Source organism: Struthio camelus, chromosome 5 (genome assembly GCF_040807025.1).
Source record: "Struthio camelus isolate bStrCam1 chromosome 5, bStrCam1.hap1, whole genome shotgun sequence".
NCBI classification, from domain to species: Eukaryota; Metazoa; Chordata; class Aves; order Struthioniformes; family Struthionidae; genus Struthio; species Struthio camelus.
This window is the reverse complement of record NC_090946.1, coordinates 54,011,338-54,029,407: the sequence shown is the minus strand read 5'-3', so window position 1 is coordinate 54,029,407 and position 18,070 is coordinate 54,011,338. Positions and strand designations below refer to the sequence as shown.

General features: G+C 36.8%; 1 protein-coding gene across 3 annotated transcripts in view; it reads right to left on the bottom strand.

Moving 5' to 3' along the window:
* AKAP6 (A-kinase anchoring protein 6) overlaps positions 1-18,070 on the bottom strand; it is a 292,996-nt gene that overhangs the window by 81,395 nt on the left and 193,531 nt on the right. For all 3 annotated transcript variants that reach the window (XM_009669920.2, XM_009669919.2, XM_009669921.2), the window contains exons 8-9: positions 8,343-8,491; positions 2,186-2,306 (exon numbers count right to left, since the gene is read on the bottom strand). In XM_009669920.2, the coding sequence (XP_009668215.2) occupies positions 2,186-2,306; positions 8,343-8,491 (270 nt within the window). The remainder of the gene's footprint in view (positions 1-2,185; positions 2,307-8,342; positions 8,492-18,070) is intronic.

Below are 18,070 nucleotides of genomic sequence, written 5' to 3'. Positions count from 1 at the left end.
TAAAGAATGACTAAAGTAAGACCTGTGTTTTCATAACACCCCACATCATTGAGGAATTCTGATTATAACAGGTGCCTGAATTTTTCTTTCCCTACAGAGTAGAGTGACTTCTCTGTTCACTGTGAAGTGTAGGCAGCGCTGATGCCACATAGCTGCTGGCACGAGGCAGACCAGCTAGCACTCTGAATAAGACCTTCCGAGTAAATAGGGTGTCACTATGGATTAGAAGAAAGGTTTACTAGGCTAGTTTTGTAGAATCATTAATACTGTTTTTAAGGACATGATACATTTTTTTGCTTGGATGTCTGAAATTAAGGATGATAAAGACCTAGTGATTTATCTAATCTTTCCTTTGCCAGTGCAGAATTGTTCCCCCAGTTACATTTGCTAATGCTTCCTTTTGTCTACTTTTAAATGTCTGAAATTATGGGGCTTTCAACACTTCTTTGGGAGTTTTTTTTTTAAAGGCTAATAGATCTTAATGCCATTCACTCAAGCTTTTTACACTACCTGCAAACACCGATCCTGCTTTATGGACACTTTCTAGTCATCTCTTAACCAAACTCCAGCTTTCTAAGTTGTTTAAAATATTTGGGCTGACTGCTTATTAGCCTCGGTTCCTATGCACATTGATGAGTGGATTGTTTTCTTAAAATTTGATTTATGTTTGTTGATTTTTTATTATAGGACTAAAAATATATAGGACTAGTAGTTAGACTAGGCATGGTCCAAACTGGTCTTATCTAGACAAGCACTACCAAAACACCTTATTCTGGACTCAAAAGAAACCTTTTATGCATTTCTGACATTGTTTATTCTGAGCCTAGCCAGGCACAGTTAATCTATGATTAAGTACGATTACGTATTTAGTGAGTTATAAAAAAAGACGTTATTATATTTAAGAAATGACTGACACAGAAAGAAATGGAGGCCACTGAATTAAACTCACTTGCAGCCTGCATAGGCTGGATCTGAAACATATTTTCTATTTATAAAAATTTTTTAACTCCTTTGACAACAACCTCACTGGGTATTTTAAATAAAAGGACTAAAATCAGAGGGAATAAAATGCATGAAGAGCACCAAGAAATTAGGACGCCAACGCAAGAAAAAATAAATTATATTTAATAAATTATCAAATAATGCAACCACAGAAGAAAGAAAACAACTTCTATTTGACCTTGAATGTACCATTTATTCGATAAGAAATAAAAAAAAGCTAGAGGGTAGTTGTTTCTTGTCATTATACTGTTGCTGATTCTGTGGTTAGTTATTAATTTTATTTTTTATGATTCACAATCTGCTCTTTGAAATATGCCATATGCTCAAAGCAATTCAAGGATGACAACTGTCAGAATTACTCCAATAAAAATTGCCTAAATGAGGAAGATTTACTGCAGCCTGATATTTCTGTGGAAAGCCCCTCCTTTATTCCCCCCCTCCCCAATAAACATAGACTACAGCTTCTCAGACACACATTGAAGCCTGAAACAGTTCTAAGAGCAAATCACGCATTTTGGGGAACTTCTTAAAAGTATTCACTAGCTAAAAGAAGTCATAAAGCTTCTGGGCTAAGCCTGCTATGACAAATAAGGGAAACAGTGTATCTATATGTGAGATGAAGACCTTACAATCAATATGCAAGTTCAAAATCATTTTGCTGAAATCACAAGCAAGTGTATTGACTTAACATGACAATGTCTGCTTTATGTATAACTAATAAAAATTAAATTGGAAGAGTCCTGTATCCTGGCAGCAGCAAACCAAAAATCAAGGCAAATTTCTTTCTTCCCAGAAGAGGTCTGAAAGGTGGATAAAAATCCAGCTGAAAGCTCCAATCAAAACACATTTTGTTAAATGCAACCATTTCATTTTTTTTCCTTCATTTTGTTTCAGTCTATTTATTAATGCAGTTTCATTTATTTCTATTCATCTTGAAGACAAATCTTTGTCCTTCTATAGAATTACAGCAAATAGAATGTGATAAAGGGAACTTTCTTGCAATTATGATGTCGGTGCAGCCTGTCAGCGCACAGGGGATGGAAATGAGGTTGGGGACAGGGAAGGGAATTCTAATAGACACCATGATACATACAATGAACGCAGAGATATCCTGTGAGAGAAAGACTTGTCAAGCTAATCAGATCTTCTATAGCTAGGTAAAGGCAGTAACGGTAGCGCTAACCTTGTAAAGATGCTGCTGCTGCTCCTCTGACATCATCAGGTCATGGCTGTCCATCACGATGGATTCCATGTCAATCAGCCAATCCCAGAGCTCCTGGTATTCTGAATCAAAGTCCAAAAGGCTGTAGATAAGGAACAAAATGTATTATGCATAAATACAGTGTAGTTGTTAAAATCTTATATTAGAATAATATATTCTTGAAAACTCATGATGTTCCTAGTTCTATTTCTAAAGAGACGTTCTGTATTTATACAGAGTGGATGAAAATGAAAACTGAAATCCAATTTAAGCCAGTGCCATGACCCAAATTCAGCAGCTGATGCTAGATCCTGACAACTGTTGGCATACTGCATTTGCTTCAAAAATTTTGAAATAGAAATCCCCCATAGGTAATGTTGTTTAATGGTTTTTAAAGTGCTGACTTTATATTGAGCAAACTTTGCAACAATCATCTTGATATAATTCTTATAAAAATATTACTTTCATAGAAAAATGACTCAATCCATTCAGCCATCCCTCTGCTGTCTGTCTGCCCATCTCTGTAAATATCCTACATTTATTTTCATGGATGAGTAGCTAGCATTTCAACTTAACGCCTTAAGATAGGCTTGAGTGAATATGGTAAGCCAGTGAGAACTAAGGCCAGATACAGTATTAGACAGGTGTTCCCTACAGACATGTAAGAAACAAAGGTAAGGACAGGAAGTCAAAACAATGAATCCTTGAATAGCCAGCAATCATTAAAATTCAAAGGAGGATCACTATGGTTTTCAACAAAATAAATCATTAGAATAAGGAGCTTAAAAGGATTAATGTGATTCTCTATTGAAAGCCTAGTGAATAAGTAAAGCATAGATTCTTCTAAAACACTGTGATACAAGACAGAAGGTACACGCTGAAAAACTGCACATTCGTCAAAAAGATACCCCTTGAAAAGGAATCTTTAAACTTGCAGAACTGGAACTAACAAAAGCCTTGTCAGTAGCACCAACACCCCCATAACAATCAAACAATAGCGTGTGTTCCACTAAAGCTAATTTCTCCACTTCTTAAAAACTTTTTTTGATTTTCCACATCTTTAGCAATACCCTTACAAAAAATTAGCAGTATTTCAACACAGAAACAATAAAATAAACATGTTTTTAATGTTACTAATACTTCAGCAGTTTCAGTTGTTATCAGTTAGAGTACCATAGGCATAGTAATTTTGAAAGCTTATAGATAAAGTTGTGACAAGTAGAACTGGCTTTTTGGAAGAAGAAGAAAGCACTTGCCTTGTAGGATATTATTTTCAATGAGATGACAACAAAGAAACCTTGTATAATGCACAGGTGTTGATTCCTGCCTCTGAAGTAACTCTCTAGATTAATCCACTGTACTTAGGATACTTTTACTTAATAATCTATGAGAGAGGTGTACTTGCTTAAGATTGCTCAGTGTCCTGAGAAGGTAAGCAATGACGCTATTTTTAGAAGAGCCAGCATAAAAGGCCAAGTTACTATTGTTGAAAAATAGTAGTTTCATTTGGAGTTCAGGGCATTTCTCCTGTTGCAGGAGGTATTTGACTCAGATCTCATTTTGAAACTCAGATAAAACTAAACTCCATTTCAAATGGTATGTATGCAGTGAAACAGAATCTTTATCCATTCCTCAGAGAAATGTATAGCCCTTCTGTATCTTCAGTATGTATTGCTTCTTTTTTCCATTATGTTTTAACCCAAAATTATCCTAAGTTATAAAACTGATAGGTAGTTATTAAAAAACATATTTTACAAGAGGTCAGATTTCATCTCATGTAAATTAGTATGATTTCAGTTGTGCTTGGTCAGTTGGCACCAGTTAAAAATCTGAATCAAGTTATGAAGATGACTGGAATCAAACCCTAGGTCCAACGCTCAACACCTTCTGCCGCGAGAATGGGATGGGATGTGTCTGGAAACAAAACCAGGAAGTGGCCTGCAAATTTAACACAATGTGCAGAACATATGTATGGGCTGGATCCAAACACCTGCCTTCTGTGGGGGTCTGTAAAACTGCGGTCCAGATCTCTCCGCTTATTGGTGTAACGGAATGAATTGATGCTTTAAAGACACAGGAAAGCAGTTGGCCCTGACCTTTACAAAACACATGTAAGCGCTAGGAAACAGCTGAGCAGTCTGACTTCTAACTAATGTTCTAAACAGCAACTCAACCCAAAATGACGAGTGAGGGAACCAGGATTCATTGGAAAAAGTCCAAGAAAGGATGTTAGGCTTACAGGGATTCTTTACATAGTTTAAGTACGTTTCTCTTTCTTTTTTTCTGCCGTAAAATAAAAATCAACTGGAAACATTTTTAAGCAAACTGACTACGGCAGTCATTTGTCTGAGCCTGAAGATAGTGAGGTCAGCCTACAAGCATCATCTATATATTTTTTTAAATTTGATTGCAATATTTTTAATAGTTCTGAAATAACTGATTTTTTCAAAAAATACTTTCTTTTTAAAATTAATGCCTTACATCTAAATTGAAACACTGATTACTATCAATTTGGAAAAGGTTGTAATCTAATAAGCCTCTAAAAATATATTAATGAAATCCAGCAAATGTAGGATCAGTGACTGGTTAAGATTAAAACGTAACTGTCAATATTTCTGTAGTATATTGAAAATTCCTTTTATATTGAAAATCAGCTTTCTTCTGTGCTTAGCAGGTCATTTTCATATTGCCTCAGGAAGAATCACAGAAAGCATAACTTCTGAAATACTGGATCTGTGTTACAGATGAAGAAACTATAGAAATGAACTAATTTTGGTAGATTATCCAAATCTACCAAATGCAAAAAAAAAGTCATCTTTTTCATCTTTTTATTTTATTTTATGCAAAAAATAGTCCTCTATTAAAAGTACCCAAACATTGCCAATAAGAGTGGTATAATATTAGTTAAAGGGCAGGTAACTACAGCTTCCTTAGTACAGGCTTATGGTTAATAAACTGAAATCACTAGCTACATAATAATTAAAATGATATTAAGAAGTACATTTTATCTTGGTAAAAAGGGAATCAGATATGCAGAGTTGCATGTCTAATCCCTTGAACCCTAAACATATTTCTTAAAATGTGGACATCAATTTATTATTTTGAATGAAAATTCATGAGCGCCCTTCTCATGAGAAAACCAGCTCGTCTGTGGCATTAATAAATAAAAAGGAATGTGGAGCTATTTCCATCAGCTTTTTCCCCATGTTTAACACATACTTCCAGTTTGTATTATCTCTTTGATGGCATAGCTCACATGGCATTTAGAAATACTGTATGCATACCAGTATGCCTGCCAAAAAATTCAGCCAGACAAAAAATTCTTTCACGTTTCTGGGTCATCATTTTTTGGAACTCCTTTCCATACATGTGTTTTTATATGGCGGTTACACAAGAAATCAAATTTCTGACCTTGAAAACTTTAAAATTGCTTTATATTCTGTGCATTTTTGGAGCCTTCTATAATGTGTTTATCTCAGAGCCCCATCCGTAAAGCCCCAATACTAGGTGATGAAAAGATCCCAGGACCTGGCTTTCATGCTGTGAAATGGTGTTGCAGCATAACTCCTAGTGATACCTCTACAAATTCCTAACTGGTTTTGATGGGGTAGAAGATCTCTTTCCATATCTGCCATAATGTTTTGCAGCTCCTGTCAGCTTTTCTTGGTTACTCTCTATTGCCTGGAGAGACATCATTCCCATCCTCGTCTCTTTCATTGCCCCTTTAGCCATTTCTGCGCAGAAACGCACAAACCCTCTCCACTGTCATTGCAACATTCTATCTCCTACAGGAAATCTGTTCTTTGCCATCACCTTGGTCTGCAGATACTACCTTACCTGTCTCAGGTTAGCTAATTCCTACACAAAATCTCCCAGTCTTTTACCCAACTATACACACTATTTTTTCCATCTACAGTAACTCTGGTTCTCCCTACAACACTCTTTTTTACCTAGGCCAAACTTCCACAGCAGCAAATGGAATGATACCCTAATTTTCCAAGTTATCTAAACTGGCCCCTTTTTTGTAGAGACCTCAAAGTCTCTAGCTGATCAGCCTGCTACGGAAATTCTGTCCACAGCTTTCATGCTGTAGGGAACTGTTGTGTATATTTTATTTTCAAAGAGCCATATGTTTGCAATTGAAAGACAATTCCATAGTGCTCAATACAATACTTAGAATGGTTCAACTAGAAGCATTCCATCTGAATTCAGCCCAGCACATTCTACACTGGCTGAAAATGTGGTATTATATCTGTCTTTCTCCAGCCCTTCAGCCTCGCAAGCCACTGTTAAGCCTACAAGGCCTGGTATAGCCATGAAGGCCCAGGGAGTTGGCCCAAAATTTAAATCTAGGTCACAGTCTAGGAAAGGTAGGGAACCCTATGAGATTACAGAATCACAGAATGGTTCAGGTTGGAAGGGACCTCTGGAGATCATCTAGTCCACCCCCCACTGCTCAAGCAGGGTCCTCTAGAGCATATTTCCCAGGATCGCATCCAGACGGGTTTTGAATATCTGCAGCGAAGGAGACTCCACAACCTCTCTGGGCAACCTCTTCCAGTGCTCAGTCACCCTCACAGTGAAGAAGTTTAGATTTAGAAGTTTTAGATTACCATTACCAGTAACAGGCATGAAATTACAAGTGCAAACAAGTGCATTCAAGTGCCACACTATTTGCTTTACATGCAAAATCAGGTATGTAGAGGCGTAAGTTGAATTTTCCATGAGGCTTAAAGCTTTGAAGTCCCTATCCTCAATAAAATCAAAGCCTGTTAATGTCTGTCAAGACATTCTTATGTCCCATGCAAAATCCCAACCTTAAGGCTTGCCCACATTCAACTGTGGCTGCAAAATTAGAAGCTGTTTTTGAACATCTAGCCCCCAGTGCACATTTATATACATATACACACCAATTCTGAACAAATTATTTTTATGGTTGGCACTAGCTACCCTAGCATGCTTGAGAATCTGACAGATTTCTGCATATGTAATCAAGATCTCAGTAATCCTACATAATTAGCCTACATCAACTTTTCTAAAACAGTCATCTTTCCGTATAATAGGAGGGGATGTTTACAAGGCTCATTTATCTTTAGAGTCGGTAATTTAATAAAACTGTTTCCAAGACCTCAACACTGAGTTAACAATTGGAAAAGGAAGTTCTGGAGATAAAGAACTCAAGAGCACCTCAGCAGATGATCTTCCTTACATAGGAAATTGAAGGGAAAAGTTCTGCTGTATTTACTCATTAGTGGGAAACTTGTATCAGGATGAGGATGCACCCAATCAGTGAGCACTAGTAAGCTTCTTTGAACTATCTTTGTCCAACACTACCATGAACTAGCAGATTTTTTGTGTGGACATTTAGGGGAACTAGCAGTTGGAAGGTATGGTTTTAAAAAGGCCTTCAGGAAAGTCTTAAACGAGAATAACAAGCAATTCTTTCTTGCTTATGAAAAAGGGAGGGGCAGCCATTCTAGAAAGACTTCATTTTAGCACATTTCAGTGATTAGTATGTCCATGATTCTTTGCTCAAACTGCCAAATAACTGCATACATACAGACATAAATATATATGCACGTATGTGTGTGTGTGTGTGTGTGTGTGTGTGTAAGTTTGTTAACAAACATTGAGATGACCAACTCAAGAGAAAACAGTTAAAACTGCAGCTTTCTAGAAGCACAAGACTGGGTCATACTTGAACTGCTAAACTGTAATGACTGGCTTCACATTCATCTTTCCTCTTCACTAGCGGAATTATGATTATAAAGAATTGGCTTTCACAGGTACTAACTTGTTATGAAAATACTTCACTGAAAGATACTAACAAATCAAAAGAAATGAAGAAATTGGAGGAGAAAAGCCTGAAGCCTAAGGACATGAAACATTTTAAAAATGGAAATAATGGATTGCTATTAGATAAAATTAGGTAGTCCTATGAACAAATCATAATTTAGATAAATTATCCAGAACTCATTAATTTTTGCATTAATATATGAAAAAAAAAAGTATAGAGAGTTTTCCTCTGCGTCTTGGCCTAGGAAGAAAAATCCTGGTTAACTTAGAAATAAGAAAAAGTATATCATGTAAAAAAATACAGATCAGTGAGAATAAAACAACAAAAAGAATAGTTCCCTACCCATTACTTCCCACTGTGTGAACTTTTGACATATCAGCAAACTCTTCCTTTCGCTTGCTACTACTGTTGTACTGCTCACTGTACAGCTTTAAGGACATCTGTTCAACAGCATCTCTTTGTGCTTCCAGATAGCATAGCTGAACCTCAGCCTAGAGAAAGAAAACAAAGAGAAAAAAAGAACAGAACCTTTTTTTTTTTAATTCAGAAAGAATGCATTTAAAACAACCACTTTTGGACTGCAATAAACAATTTAACCAAGAGGAATATTCACACTACAATTTTTCACCTTGCATGATACTCCAAAGGTCTTAAGCAATAAATCAGATAAAATTACAGTGTTTTTCCAATTGTTAGAAGTGAACTATTTAGGCTTGTATCGGAGCATGTGCTACATATTACATGAGATGTACATCCAATCAAACGCTGCATAAAAATGTCTGGATGTGACTGAAAAAGATATTGGAAATCACACACTATTACAGAAAAGGTAGACATATAGCATTTCCACAGGCTTCAAGACTCATCTTGTTGATACGCTGCCCCTGCACCACAGTTAAAGTCATATTGCTGTAGGTATTCATGTTTTAAATAGTAAGTGTAAACAAAATGAAGCAAACTGACATTATTCATATTCTACTTTCTCCTCTCTGGTTTCCACTGATTACTTAGCAACTTTGATTGCAAGGAAAAGGCAATAAGTTACATGTGCTGTTTTCCATCAGATTTTGTGACTGGCCAAAAGAATGTTGAATAATATTTGGCATCATAACTTATTGAATAGACACTTTATTTACTGCAGCTGTGGTGATCAGTATGGTTCTGGGGCTCAGAGCACCAGATGATATGAGGATGAAATCTGCTGTTTGCCATGCTCGCCCTTAGGAATAGGTAAAAGAGCAGAGGGTAGAATAAGTTCAAAAGTACTTTGGGACCAATATGCTATTGTTTTTTTTTTTAATATGCTTTACCAAAAAAAAACCCCAAAAAACAAAAAAACCCCACACATTACAAATTCTGATAATGCTTCAAAAACTGCTACTTTTGCATAACTACATACCCCATTTCCATTAGGGGTATGCCTGCTTAACTGTGTGGTACTATGACAAATAAATGCTACAAACATGGAGGAGATTTTGTACAATTCTTGCAATTTCTACTGCAGGAGGCAGGGAAGAGAAGTGCGTGTGCGTGCTTGCCGACAGCTCCACAGAGTTACCAGTCTATGGAGCAAGGGCAGCTGTAAAGAGAACGCAGATGAAAGGGCTAGAAAGGAGAAGGGCAGTCTGCAAAATCTAGACTAAGGAAAAATGCAGGCAAGTGAAGGGAAATAGGCATTAAAGATTGTCGGTAGAGTAAGTCTGAAAGCAAGTTGGAATGTCTTTATAAGCTTGTGATGACACCAGTTATGAATATTTGCTTATACCTTGCTTTAGCATTGATGCCATTTTTACTGAGTAATAGTATAGCTGGTGTGGAAATGCCATTTCTGTTTTAAGTTTCTCTTTCAAACATTTACAGCTTTCTGTACCAGTAGCTTCTTACAGTGAAATTTGTTACATATGGCCATAAAATCCCAATGTGTTTTTGAGAAATTTAAAAAAAAAAACTAGCAATTTTCCAAGGAGACAGGAGATTAAAATCTAATTAAACCATTCAGGTCTTTTAGTGCACGTATAAATGAAATACCAGGTTTTCACACCTAGCCCAAAACCACATGAAATGAAACCACACAGTTATGAGTACAGAGGCAATACCTGAATACAAGACAAACTAGTGGGGACTAGTAGGGACTGTACAGTTAGTGAGAGCAGACCACTAAAGTTAAATAGAGCTCTAAAATACACTATTTTTAGAAACTATAACTAAAATTGCTTTTTACAGAAATCAGAAACTACCAAAAGAAGCAAATAAACAAATAATAACTTCTTCCGACTCCCCCACCCCATACAAGTACATTTTCCTTTAGGTTGGCAAACAATCTCCTTCCACAGGCTACAGGGGTTCCTGGTTGAACTACTTTTTCAGAAGGATTTTTCACCAGCAAGGATAATCCTTCAGCTGAGCTTTACTTACTTTGATGTCTTTCTGCATTCTGCACTGTCCATATAAGTATTTGCATTTGCTCTTTTATTTTATTTTTACCAGAAAGCACTTACTCATTAGCTGGTTTTATTTTAGTTATGATTGAGGTGGCACTTTCAGTCTAAACCTCTATTGTGAGTGCCTGATAACTTTCCCAGACAATTACCTTAAAAAAAAATCTTCTATGATTACTTTAAGCCTAGAGGTGAATTCTTTTGGAACATTTAAAACAAATAATTTCACTGGTTTTCAGGATAGAATTGGAAATAGAGATAAGTAGAGCAATTATTCTTGCTTTTTGCTATTTCAATTTTTTTTAATCTGAATTATGTTTTCAAAAACCTCCACTAAGTACTCCAAAAGGATGGAATTCCAAAGATTAGGCTTTCACATGTAACCTAAACTCTAGAATGTCCTGCACATATGAATTAAAACTCAGGCCTAAAAGATATGAACACGTGCTATTTCTAAAATAGCACAGCTATTCCAATACTTGCGATTCACCTTTTTGGTATTTTCTAATTTCCCCTCCATATTTATTCTCTATTTTAAAAGCGAAGAAAGAAGAAATATAAAAGTCAAGGCAGCAGACTCTTTCTGAGACTTTCAGTCTCTGCTTACTTGCAAAAATGTTTGCAAACAGGTAAAAACTTTAATGGATATGAAAAATAGGAGAAGAAAAAGGAAGATGAACTAGAGTAGTGGGAATGAAAAAGAGGACAAAAAGAGTAAGTAAATACATGGAGAGGGATGTATGAGTACCCAGTATTTCTTCCTCACTATCTCCACAGCTCTTAGGCCCTTTTGGGCTGAAGATTATGAACTCCATTAACACCATACTCTATGAATCCTGCTGCTCTACAAGCAATTGTGTCCCAGATTTTCTACCTCAGAAATATGATCTCTCTATAAATCAGTTACTTTCATTTTTAAACCCAACTACTCTCTTCAACTACTATGAACATTTACAGCAACTCAAACTCAGGCAGCATAGACTTTCAGATGGATCTCTCTGATTTCTTTTGTGTATGAATTCATCTATCACACTGTTGTACTTAAGGGTTTTTTTCATCCCTGTTCTACTGATATCAACTGCAAATTCAGAGAGGCTTTGAAGACCTTAAGGGGGTATTGATCAGCCTAAGTTTCAAAAAGCTACATTCTGCAGAAGCTGAACTAACAGGCACAACCTAAAAAAAGGTTTGGTATAGCACAGATTTACACAAGTAAATCTACTGCAGTTTATTCTCATCTTAAGATCTGTAGTGGTAATGAAGGACTAGCTTTGCAGTATTCTGGCAGAACAAAGTAGCTTCTTTATTAATTGCTAATCAAAGATAGAAGAATTACTTGTTTTACCTTCTATCTTATTTTGAGAGTGCCATGAAACAATGTTTGCATTTTCAGATTGCCCTAGATACACTTTCTTGTTACTTAACAGAACTGTAAGAACTTAATCTCCATCACAAACACACCACTATGAACATGGATGTCTAGCAAATCCTGAGAAAGGCTACTGAGATATGTATCATCCCAAATATATATAATAGAAGTTGGGTGGGAGACAATTGTTCTTCTTAATGCCGCAATGCAAAAGTGGGGTTTAACTCCTTCTTTCAGAGGAAGTAGTTAGCTAAAGTACGTGAAAAAACGTGACTACATTAAAAAAAAAAAGCAAGGGATAATAATCAGCAGTACTGAGGACTGCCTGGTCACCAGCTACAAAACAAAAATTAACTTTGCGCTATCCGCTTCATGGTGTTTCGTAAGTGATCATTCTTGCAGTAAAAACACAGCTGAAAGGATACAGATGATGGTAAGGTTACACACATGTACAGATTCTGTAATAGTCACTATCCTACCAGGAAGGAGTGAGTTTACAATATTCATTTGTAAATTAAATGGGGATACTTCCAATAATCCAAGGACACAATACTGATTTTTCTGTGTGGAAGATCCAATCTCTGAACAAGACTGAAAAAACCAGTTTTTTGTGAGGAAAATCAGTGAACAATTTCTACACTAGTGCCAAATATTCCATTCTAATAACCGGTTGATAATGGTAAATATTTTCAAGGCTCTCTTCAGAAATCTCATTTTTCAAAAAGCAAGAGTTTATAAATAAACTGAGGGAGCCTGGGTGCAGATTCTCTTCCTTAAGACTGGCTCTGCATGTCAACATAAAATGTCCTTTACTATACCGGACACTATGTAACACAAAGGGGTAATCAGTGACAATAACAAATCAATGAAAATACATTTTATTTCTTGTTAGACCTACATGTTAGAATGACCTTATTCTGAAGCAGAGAAAGACAAGACACTGGGTAATGGCTGTTACTGTGTGAGGAAGGAAGGAGACGGAGAGGTTATATTGTATACAGTGTGTCATCTGAGAGACTCAAATTTTACACCAATGTAAATTGGAGATAAGAACTCAGTGCTAGTGTTGTTCTGTTGTCAAAAATTTCTATATTGGAATACATTAAAATAAATATCACTGAATTGGTGTGGAAAGGAAAATATTTTCAAACACTGTTTCCTAGGGAGCACAAGTCTTTTGTTATGAACTATGTTACTGTAAGCAAACTATTCTGGTTTTTTAACTGTACAAATTACAATACAGTTGAATTTGAATTATAGAAGTATCATATCTTGCATTATCCCTTCTCTACAGTAGTGTAGGAAAGCTATATTACTACTCTAGGCTGTAATTACTATAAAATCACATATGAAATGCACACAGAGTTTAGCTCCTCTGCCATTAGTTGAACTTAAGCTGGATAAAAATATTGTCTCTTAAATTAAAGCACATGTACCAGTGTTTGCCAGATAAGGAGTGGTCAGGTGGTATTCTGCCGCATGTACACTTTGAAGGCTTATCTATATGTATATTTTATAGCAGTTCAAACCGAGCTGCATCATTCTAAAAGGATGCACATCCAAAGAGCCTGGCACTCTTTATATCCTTACAATTGGTGAATTTCTTGACTGATTTTATCCTTGATACAATTGGGAGTAATTCCTTACCAGCATTAAGTTGCATCACAGCAGCATTTATGTGGCCATATTTGTGTCTTGAAGCATTTTTCTTCTGTTTTCCATCACAGTGTTCTGACTAACTTATCCACACTATAAAGTTGCGTAGAAGGTTTTATTACAGGATGCAAAACAGACCCTGGCTCTGTCTAAGATGCAGCCACTGAAATAAGATGATGTTGAGGAGTACAGGGCTCACAACATCTCCCCTAGAGATGCAGCTCACCGAAAGAGTTCCTTGGTAGGCAAGAGTCTGATCAAACACCCTGTATGGAGCTGATCATCCACCACACCATCCCCACTGCCAGCCAACAGGTCTTTTGTGCCTGAAAACACTTAGGATACAAGGAGCAATTCCAAGGAGTCCTCCAGGCCTTTGAACTGGCGTTATGTAACAGGCATTTTTTTTGTTCCTAAAGCAGGACAGTAACTCTTCTTTTTTGGCTTTTTTCCCCTCCCTCTCCATAATCTAAACAGGGACCTTGCTGCAGCTGATTTCTTTTTCAATCTGGCACCCTTCCTGTTTTTGGCTCCCCTGTCTCTTCCATCTTTCATCCTGTGTGCTCTCTTCAGGACTGAATCAGATTAAAAAATAATCCTATATCATAAAATGTGTTTACTGAGAGCTGAACATTTGATAGTCCTATTACAAAGGACACGCTGTGTTTTGATCATGCAGGAAATTAATTCTGCTAATCAGGGCATGCTTGTTACCAGTTAAAATCTTAGCAAAGTGTTTTTATCAACATAAATCTCAGAAATGCTTTTATATCAGTAATAATTTTATCACTCTGTTTTTCAGTGTACTAAAAGCCTTGCAACAATGTGAAACCTCCACACAGAGGACTGTTACTGGTCAAGGTACTTAAACTCATTGTAGACCTACAGTAACAGCACAATGAATTTTAAGCCTGTCCTCAGGGGCCATAAAATGAAATTTACTAGGTAGAGTAGGGCTGTGTCACAGCAAAAGAGGGCTGCCTTCTCCCAGGTACCCAAACAGAGCCATAGAAATAACATAAAAAAACTTAATCCAGTAAATAACAGCAATACATTTTTGCAGGGTTTCCTCTGGCTTTCAGAAATACGTAGTTTTTGCTGTTTTGTTATAAAGATTAGGAACGTGCTCTGTGACTTTACAACTGTCTGTATGAGCGCAAATGCAAACAGGAGCATGGCCTCAGCAGTGCTGTCTGACCAAATCCACGGTGGTGTTCCCATAATGCTGTTAATTTGAAACCTGGACTTTCAGTGTCTAATTCCTGCCTGTCCCCATGCCTTTGGCTCTGTTCAATATAAAATTAAATACACTACAAGAGTGTGGCATGCCCTGTGCAGCAAACAGATCTCAGCTGTGGATCTAGAATAGTTCCCTGTCTCACAAATACCACAAATATTGAAGGAAAGCAAGAAAGCATTAACCCCTCCAAAGTCTTCCGAGACTGTAAACAAGTTCTGACAACAGCATCGCAAAACTGCGAGCTGAAAAAGAAATGTTTGTAAGAATGGAAACTGAACAATGGGCAGTAACTTTAGCTGCTTCTCTCATCTTGCAGGTCGGCAACTCCAGCCTGCAGAACAGGAGACCGACAGGCGAGACACCAAAGGAGGGTTTGTAATAATCAAGGAGCAAGTGGAGAAAAGGCTTGCTTTGACAAGGAAGCTCACAGAGGAAGGGCTGCGATGACAGAATAGTGCTTACTAAAACCAGGCACAAGAGACAAATTAACAAAGACGCAGATCCAGCTGAACACATCAACATATTTGTTAAGAGTGCATTTCATGAAATCTGCCACTTGCCTTCCAACTTCTTCAGTGACACCTCTTTGCATGCCACAGCAACTGCAAGCCTGAACAGTCCCATTCCTACAGACCCTGAAGAACTTGTCCTATTGAAGTAGTAATTCATCAATACAACCTTCTGGCTTGGTTTTTTCCCAGTCTGGCAGAGCAAACAATTCATTATAAGAGGCCAGAACTCAGATGTGTTGTACTCAAACACACGGTTAAATACCTTTCCAGGCCAGCCTCAACATTCCCAAATAGTCAGGAAGAGGAAAGGCTAGTCACAGAGGCAGCAAGTCTTTCCTCCACGTTGTAAAATTGAAAACTTAATCTTACTTAATTAAACCTTCCATTATTTGCACAGTTCCGATCATTCCTACCATTCCCTCTGTTTGCACTTTTAGAACAATGAAGTGGCTTTAAAAGGGATTGTAAAGAGTCTGCCTATCATCCAAAGCACTGATATTTCTAAAAGTCATGCTTCTCTAAAAGGTTTGTGTACCAAACCACACATACAGGCAATGCACCTGACTAGACTTGTAGGCCTGGGCATTCAAAATGGTCACGCACTTAAGGTAAAAGGTATCAGTGTTCAGAACTCCGGACAGCACATGCACACGCACGAGAAATTCCACAGAGCAGTAACACACATTCCTCTGCCCACATCCCTGCAGCAGACTGACACGCACATTTCTATTTCGAAAATAAAAGCAGGTCATGCAAAACGAATACCTCCTAGGAAAAACTACTCAGCACATCCCAGGAAGGCATGACTCAGCTAATATCAAAAACATTATGCCCTTTTCTTGGAAATTCTGCTCAGAACTTGTCACTCACAGTTGTTATTTAAGGTAGGGCATCTCACAGACTGCACAAAGCAGTCTAAAAGTTATTGAGGAGGCTTTTCAGCTCTCAGTGATTTATCTGAGCAGTTCTCTGCATCAGTCTTGCTCCTGCTGTACAGGCCACATCTCAGAGCTCTCGTTTGGGGTAGGTACCATGTGACCACCTCCAGCTCCCACCATCTAGCCTTCAGCTGCAGGAAGACAGAATTCATAGTTACCTTGCAGCTTTCTTGGCACTGCTTAAACAGTTCTTTTCTATGATAAAAATGTCCAGTAAAAGGACCCATTGGTAATGACAGCACAGGGTAAATGGGGCCTTCATGAGCAAGAGGATTGTTGACACCATATATGTCCATAGGGTTAGCTTTTGTTGCAAATTGCTCTTTGTTAGCAGGGGAAAACAGCTTCGCCCATATTTTGGAGCCTATGCACATGTGCTCCAGGACGATGTGCTTTGTGCATGTCTTCTCTCACTGTTAGGAGCTGTACTGACTTACAGTGAGGTAAAACCTGACAGTTTATTTGTAGAAAGTGGGATCCAAATTCTGTAAAATTGAAGAATCTCATTTTGAAGTAAATATAATTATTTTTTAAAATTTACAATGTACGTATCTGAAGTTTCTTTGATGATACATATTGTCTTTTAATTACTTCTGCTGTACTATGGAATAGTATTCCTGTTTTATGTTTTGATAAACTGAGATTTTTGTAGCATTCTTCACTTATTCTGAAAGGAATCTACATAAATTGCAGCAATAACTAATAAGATGGTACTGTAGTTACACTGCTTCATTTGTGAGCAAGTTACATAGAAAATATTTTAAATAGTATATACAGAGTTTGATTTTTATTTTGAAGTAGTTCAGGTTTAAAATTATATGCTTGACAAATTTTTCGTATTTGTTAATTTAATCATTATAACGACTATTTTTATAACAACCAGCTCCACTATTTCCTAAACATAAATTGTAGAAATTTTGAGCCACAGGCTTTTGAGTCAAATATTTTGAGAGGCTCAGTAGTCGCTCTCAAATATTTTCAAGTCCAGCTGCCTATACTGAGTGCATCTCAAAGATTCTCATTGAGTGTTTATCTGACTTGTCCTGAAATTGAAGGAACTTCTTTATGTGCCTAGACACCTATTCAGTGTTACATTATCCTCAGAGCTGGGAATGTTTTCTTACTATACAATATAATTTTTTTTCAAACTAAGATCACCTTTTCTCTTACTAGAGTGAGCAGCAAATGATTACCTTTTTTTTTCTATTTATGTATTGAACTACTCATAATGGCATCAAATTGCACAGATATCAACACGGAACTGTGTCCACCCCGCAAGATCAAGTAAGGACAAGCAGACTATGAGGAAAGATAAAACCTATATGTTACTTAAAAAATGTATTTAATAATAACAGGGAAACGCAGGCTAAATATTTTTCTCTGTATATTTTTTTCCTATGCAAATAAATGTGAAATTATACACACACACACACACACACACACACACATATGAAGTTGGACAATTAGGAAAATTAGAAAAATTAGAAAATTAGGACAATTATAAAATTGGGACAATTAGAAAATTCACAAAATAATTTGTGGAAGTTTTAAAAAATTATTAGTAAGGGCATAAAAATTATTGCAAAGCAAAGCTGACTTCACTGCAACAGCAAAGCATATAGTCTAATATGTGGATTCATACAATTATTTTGCCTTGTGTAAAAAGCAGGCACAGACTGCTGCTGCTTTGAGTTTATTTATGATCCTCAGATGAGGAGCCTCTGTAAGTACCTGACACCTACTGAGGTAGAGGGAACTTTAAAAAGATAACTGTTTTAAGCATAAAATATTTGTATTGCTGAGAGGTCAGCTTTGCCACTGCTGACTTCATTGCAATTTGCATACTATTAAAGCATTACCCATAATGTTTGTAAAATTTAATTTTAAAGCTATGCTGTTAAAGATGTTTGCTGAATT